At 33.3% G+C, this 7668-nt stretch overlaps 1 protein-coding gene across 1 annotated transcript; it reads right to left on the bottom strand.

The window, feature by feature from the left end:
• Positions 1–746: 746 nt before the first annotated feature.
• Positions 747–7350, bottom strand: LOC100779959 (choline transporter protein 1). Its single transcript, XM_006594717.4, has 10 exons — positions 6987–7350; positions 6121–6479; positions 5704–5849; positions 4725–4908; positions 3994–4067; positions 3781–3894; positions 2909–3265; positions 2551–2811; positions 1588–1815; positions 747–1209 (listed from the first exon to the last, which is right to left on the bottom strand). The coding sequence occupies exons 1-10, from the start codon at positions 7169–7171 to the stop codon at positions 1018–1020; spliced, it is 2100 nt and encodes a 699-aa protein (XP_006594780.1). The 5' UTR covers positions 7172–7350; the 3' UTR covers positions 747–1017.
• Between the last annotated feature and the right edge of the window lie 318 nt (positions 7351–7668).

The following is a 7668-nucleotide window of genomic DNA, read 5'->3' as shown; positions in this document are numbered from 1 at the left end:
AAAAGTTAAAAGCTGCAAAATCGAATGATATTAATGTTAAAATTTAAAAAAATATTAAAAATATATTCTTTAACATACTTTTTTTAACACAAAATTAACTGTTAAATTTGTTGGAAAGCATAAATATTTATGGGTTTTATTTTTTATATTATAATTTTTCTTTTAGTTTTGTAGTTTTTAATACTAATAATAGAGCATGCATTAGAAAGAATCTGCTAGTCTTGTTAACGCTCTTTTAAAATTTATTTATTTTCTGAATCTTTTTAAGAAATACTTACCATCTGTTTGTTTTATCGTTACCGCGATACGAATTTATGATGGATCATGAGCAACACTTGAGTGACAGTAGCAAATTTTTGCTGTGATGACAAAAATCAGCTGTTACAATCCTCAAAATAGTTGGAAAATCAATCAATAAATAAAGAGCGTAGCATTACAATCCCTTATTTCTTTTAAGATTTCGTGTTATCTTAAGTCTTCTGAAATAATGCTATGTATGATATATCAATCAGATATTAAATTTTAAAGACAAGTATGGGATTTTCTATGTCTATTCTTACTATTATAAAAGAGAAATTTTGCAGTTTGTTATCTTCTTTTCTACTAACTACTATTTTCTTGTCTATAAACTTATTTCTTGTAAATATTGTGTTGCAAGATATGAAAAGCAAACGTAAAAAACTCTAGAACTGACCATCAATAAGCTCTACACGAAGATCTTATAATTCATCACAAGATGCAGCAGGTTTGAGAAAGATTATAATTACACGAACAAAAATTGAATTTGTTTTGTTTGTGCACAAATGTTATCCTAGCATAACCCATTTCCATTTGTGAAAAAATAAAACTACTTAGAAAGCTACCTTAATCATGGGGAACCTTTGTTGAACATTGTGTATGACATATATACAAGGGGAAGAACAGAACTCAGGTGGAAAAATTAAGCACCTTAACAAAATTCTAAATCTTGAAGCTCTGTTAAAATTCATCAGAGACAAAATAATATGAGGAGATATTTCATTGGGGTCCTTGTGTAAGTCTCTGCATATCATTTTGGTCTCCCAGAGTTTCAATGAGAAGCGGTGGAGCATAATGTGCTGTTCCATGCTCTTCAGAGTCTTGGCAGAATGAGAGAATGATGGTGTCAATTGACATCTCTACAACTGCAAAGAAAAGAGTTGCAACAATATATCCAAGAGCCCAGCAAACCTGCATTACACAAAATCCATTATGAGATTCTGAATTCTGATAAATGTTTACAATTCAGCATTAAAGGGAGAATTAGCATAGATATATTTTTTGCAACTATTTTGCAGCCCTTCATCCTTTTAGGCTTTTAGCTAGCATGTTATCCATTATTGTCATGTTGACTGTATAAAGTCAATCTTTTACTCTTCATGATGAACAAAAAACAACATTTTGGAACTGAAACCTATGGACATACTGAAATATTTTCACCAACTATACATCTAATTGAGAGTCTATACATTTTATCAATTAAAAACTGAAGTACCATCTTTCATGGTTTGGTTAAACCAAAATTGATCTTTAAACTCTTCTCTTTTAATTAGAGTATGTAAAACATACCACAACAGGTAATAGTGGAGATGAGATCTTGTTATGTGCAGAACTGTAGTTGTGTGTGTCTAACATGAGGAAAGCAAAAACAGCACTTGAGAGGCTGACACATAGTTTTCCAAGGAACAAAATAACATCTCCAATCACGTTAACATGCCCAATCCGTAGGATGTTATTCATGATCAATTCTGTTGCAATAGCAGAAGCTCTAAAGAAACTTTTACCCGTTATAGCAATCTGCAAGTGTCAGGCAGAAACTTGAGAAGTTAAATACTGAAGGATAAATTGAATTAACTAACGCATTGAATAAATAAAAAAAGTATGTGAAAATAATATACTAAGTTAAATATAGAATGACTTATTAGAAAAAAGAAACAAAATTCTAACATAATACTTCTCCCTCAAAATTTTAAAGGAAAACCATTGTTCTAGGGAAGGGGGGACATCGACTGTAAACATTTTAATGCCACAAGTATAAAAGTTGATAGAAGTTAATACTTAGTAGACAATTTTTTTACCAAGCCTGAACTCTATCCATTATCATGCAACCTGTGCTAGAATACACCTCTGGAACTGGATAACAAGTAATCAGGAAAGAACTTTATCTGAGGTTCAAGTGCCAAAAAGGATATTACTGGAGGAATCCCGAGAAATAACAGAAAAATTGAGTTTAGGTCAATAAATCATGCAAGTCTATATACTATTTAACATGTAAACATTAAAAATAAAATAAATTTTGTCCCTTATTTTTTATTATACTCAACCTAAATACATCAAAGATCCATATGCAATTCAGCAGCTCCCACACTTGCTGATTACTATTATAAGGCAAAAAGTACATTAAAATTGGCTTTTCCCTTTATTGGTCCTTAATATATCCTTATTTGTTAAATAATAACTGCACATTAGCATGCAGATATTTATCAACATGATGCATACAAATTTGGCTTGTGGAAGATTAATAAAAATTACCATGATGTAAGCATTTCGGTTCACTGATTTGATGGTCCACTCAATACACCTTCGAAAGCATTGAGAAGATTGGTAAGCAGCCTTGTCAATCCAGCTATCAGGCATGTGACTAGAGCCTTTTAGTTTCCGGCGAATAGATTCAAGCAGAAAGCGGATTGACTCTACAAATGATACAGTCAGAGAGCCAAGAGCCACAGAACCAAGACTGTAACGCATAAGCCTCTTCATGGAGGAAAAGACTGAAAGAAAAGGAATTTCAGGCTGCATTGAGAAAGATGAATTACATTTAGTAACATAGTACTTTGACTCTGAATTGCATTATTTTCATTTCATTTATGAACATGGTATTTTGACTTACAGATGCTTCACCATGGGCCCAATAGTAAGAGGCAACAGATCCAGCAATCACTGTTGATGAGCAAGCTATGAAAAATTGTGTAGCCCAATAACAGCCAAATAAGTGAAAAAGGATGGCAACTCCAATATGCGGTGTGTAACGAATGCTATATCCACAACACTGATCACAGATCACCCTTTTTTCCAAGAGGTCATATGTGCAGCAGTTAGAGTTGCAGTTATTCTGAACAACCCGACCAGAGCTAAACAAATGAAGAGCAGCAGAAATCCATAACATGTAGAACACTGCAAGAATACCATATGGTATGATTGGAAAAATAATAAGTGCTCGAACTTCTCCTATCACTTTTGCAGCAACCTGTGAGCAATATTTGCATTAAAATCAATTTAATTGATTGACTGTCATAAGGGAAAGAATGCAGTATCATCATTCCACAATTACTTATAATTCTAGGATTGCTATGTTGTACCATATTGTGTGCCTATGAACTAGGTATGTCTAACAATTTTGTGAAAGAGAAGTTATGCATAACTTTGTGCGATGTAAAAACTGATGTATTACATGGCAGGTTTTATACTTATAGGTCATAGAAGTTAGGAAATAAATGTTCCATACGCAAAACATATATCACATATTAACAATGAAAATGTTATGGTAAACAACAAATGGCATTTTCAGAGTGAAGGATGAAAGGTTAAGCATCCATTGATTGAATAGTAAACAAGAACAATTGTGACCCTGATCAGAAGTTCAGCCTTAGAAATATATTTTAGGTTAAAAATACAGATAATTGCCATCAGATATCAATCAACGAAGAAAAACAACAAACTCAATCATATTTTCATAATTGCATATAATAAAGTTATGCTTGCCTTAAGGACAGAAGTTGCCATAAGGATGCGCCGAACAACAGCAATTGATGTAAGAATGGCAACAAGCATGATAAAGGTCATAAGGACAGTGACAACTCGTAGATGAGTAAGCTCCTGAAAATGAATTTAAATGATAAATCAATAAATCATCAAAGTAGTGAGTGAGAGAGAGAGAGAATAAATATTTAAGGTCTCAATCACAATGATACTTACCCTCACAAATACATGAATGTAAGGATCATGCTCACCTATGATGGGGGAAATAGCATCATTTCCTATCCAGCCAACTGAAAGCCAGGAAGTCAACATTAGGCATTATTGTTTGATTGGTGCTTGTTCAAAATCTAGAGAAAGAGAAATACAAATTTTTGGCTAGATAATTCAAAAGTTATAGATGCAAGTACAATAGACTTCAAATTTAATCACCTATTACAACAAGTGTATCAGTTATACACATTCTTTTATCTGATATTTGAATATTTCATGACTCATGAGTTGTATACCACACAAATAAAATAAAATAAATCATTGTTTCCAATGCCCAAAATGCACAGAAGACCAAGGACAAGATCTGGATCATCATTTCCCAAGTCCTGATAAATGACTAGGCTATCAAAATACAAACTCAAAAAGTTTAAGTCATATCATCTAATATTTTGACATTCCAAATTCTAATATTCAATAAAAGAAAATACATTACAATTAATTTGTTCTGTTCTTTTCAAATGGCCCCTGCCTCTGCCTCATACCATAAGTCATATATTTTACCAAAATTATGTCAGGAAAACATCCAGTTTGTGTCTGGCTCAAAAATTCTTTTTCAACTTCTGGTCTAAGTTGTTGCGCAAGCAAATCTGTGGTAAGTGTCTAAAAATAAGTTAGCAACATTTGTCCTTAAAAGAACAGGCATATGCAACTCGAAGTAGCCCAGCAAAGATCCTAACCTTTGAGGTAGAAAAACATTGTAACTGATATTATTAGAACATCAAACAAAACCACTGTCACCCAAGGCATGGCAGCAACAAAATGCCGAATCATCAGCAGCCAAATCACAGACACAAACAGAGGTAAAATCCCTCCACAAACAATCAGCACAAGCCATGCCTTTCCTATGTCAGCCATGTATCTCTGCATATAAAAGTATTTGTGAAACTTCAAATCTCTGCAACACAAGCAAAATGACATACTACTCTGGGCCTAAATATAAGCAACAAAAAATAATAATTTTGGACCTAAATATAAGCAAATACTAACTAACTTTTATCTCATTTAATGATAGTATTCCTATTATGTCCTTCATTTAATAAAATCTTGTTTCCCATGAATCATTTATTCCTATTTTACAAGAACTACTATGAAGGGTATTTTAGGAAGATTTTTTGAATTAAATGTTATTAACTGAATTCCTTAATCTATGTGCCTAGTAGTTAAATTTGCTTATATTTAGGTCCGGAGGGAGTAATGCTTACAGGAAGGTCGAATGAAAGAGAAAAACAAAGTTTCAAACAAGTGTACTTAGTAGAGTGAAAATGTCACAATATTCGCAGCACAATGCATATCAACAAGCATCCATAATTTTTTCTTTTTTACCTTCTGTTCATTGGATTGTTAACCGTTACCAAGAACACTCAACAAATTATATATTAAACTTTATCAGCAGAGAGCACTGGGTGTGATATGAAAGGTGGTAAAACCAAGGAAATAAAACTTAATATGAGTGTGTTCTTCGCTATCCCACCAACATATCTTATCAGCAGAATGCTCATATCTCTTTTATACTTCCTTGCTCCCACAAACTTCTTTTAATTTCTTGTGTTACAATTTAAAACTAAGATGCTGATAAAGTGTTATGCTTTCCCTGGGAAAAATCACAGTCACAACATCAATTAAAAAAACGAAGGTAGAAAGTTGAAAAAAGCTAACCTTTAAGACAGCTGAATGAGAATTGATATACTTGTGAATGGACTTGTCAATAACAATGTTTTCATTGATGGTAACTCCACCCATCTGCTGCCAATGCTTTAAAGATACATTTGATGCTTTAGCAATGAATTGGCAACTCCAGTAAACTAGACAAAAAAATATGCAGTAAAATCAGGTATTTTATAAAACTCATCATATGTAGGATACAGTTCCCTAACACACTATCCACTCCCCCTGCTCCCAAAGAAAGAGAAAAAAGAAAACCTAAAAATGATTCCTTTCCTACAAGGAGCACAATTTGCAACCAGGGTAAAACCTAAAATGTCAAAGTAATGTATCCACACAACACAACTATTAGCAGGCATACAACAAAACATGACATTTATGAATACATTAGAAATACAGAAGTTTTCTCACCATTTACACTAGGAAATATGACAGGATAACAAGGGCCCTGAAGTTGAAGAGAGGAGTTTCTCATTTCTGGCGTAAGGAACTCAAAATAATCGTAGTTCATATCAATCCAATCATTCAATGAAACGTGAATATCTCCTTCAGGATAATCACACACCCAAGTAAGTGAATCTTCAGAAGGTATGGGGCAGTCGAGCAAGCATATACTGCGGGCATTGACCAGTTTGAATTGGCTATCCTTCAATCCACTTTGATAAACCTGATTAGGACTTAGCCAGTATCTGAGCTCCAATTCTCGAAGATCTTGAACTGCATGCTTTTGCCCACACACATTTCCTTTGTAGTCCAACCCATAAGTAAGCCTAGTAAGCCATAAAATCAGTGACCACAACTTAACCATAACAACAAAAGAAAGAAAAAAAAAATTAAGGTTTCATATTACTATGCAATCAAGTCTCAATCTTACTTTCAGTTCCTCAGGAACCAACAAAAGACAAGATTAGTACACCAGAGGAAAACATATAATAGCAAAAGACCTAATAAACATAGGATAATTGTGGTTGATTAGTTGAACAACTACATAGATTAAAGAGCCAGAAAATTGAAAGAAGAAGGAAAGTAAAGATGTAGGACCCCCCCCCCCCCCCCTCCATCAAACACACACACAAGGAAATGAACAAAATGTGAAAGTTTAACATCCAAGGCAAAATTTCAAAAAAAAAAAAAAGAAACTATAAAAGTATTATTCCCATTGAGAAATAGCATTTAAAGCCTTAAATTTGCACTTAAAAACTACAACTTGCCATTTACAGCAACTCCATTAGCACAATGCACAATCAGAAAAAAGCTGCAAACTTTAAGATCCTCACCTCAATGGGTTTCCTCTGTTGAAAGCAAAGCTGGAGTTGACAATCATGGCAATCCAAAATGCTACAAAGATAACAAGAAAGGCTATGTCTCTGCATTTTCTGTTGTGCCTTATGATGCCACCCAAATGAGTGGTTCCATCACTTGAAGGGTACCTTCCTATGACTGCACCCAAAGGGCCCCTCATTTTGAAGCCCTTGTATGTATGTATCTATCTCTGTTGCCACTTGCAAAGTAACAAGCCTGGCTGGCTCAGTTCAACATTCCATAGAGAGAGATGCAAAAAAAGCAGAATAAGGAGGGACAAAACAGAAGTGAAGTAGAAGGTAGGACACTGTTGAAGCTTCTGTAGTGAGCAAAGGGTTTTATTTAGATGTGGAGTATTGATAACGATTATTAATGATTAAATTTTTCATTATTTATTCCATCATAAGACAAAGATATTCTCTAAAGTCTAAAGTGAAAAAATAAAATAAAAGACAAGGGTCCTTGTCTTCTTGTGGCTCACTTCATGAACCTATCCGAGCTGTGAAGCAGATAGTGACATAACTGAAAATTAGATTCAATTGCTGAATAGTAATATTAATATTTTTAATATCAAAAACATGTATGAGTGGTTTATAAAAAATTATAATCTTACGAAATAAAATATTGTTCTACCATTATTTTCTAAACTAAGTACTT

This window comes from Glycine max, chromosome 13 (genome assembly GCF_000004515.6).
Source record: "Glycine max cultivar Williams 82 chromosome 13, Glycine_max_v4.0, whole genome shotgun sequence".
Taxonomy (NCBI): Eukaryota; Viridiplantae; Streptophyta; class Magnoliopsida; order Fabales; family Fabaceae; genus Glycine; species Glycine max.
The sequence above is the reverse complement of the archived record's forward strand: the minus strand, read 5'-3'. Positions and strand labels throughout refer to the sequence as shown.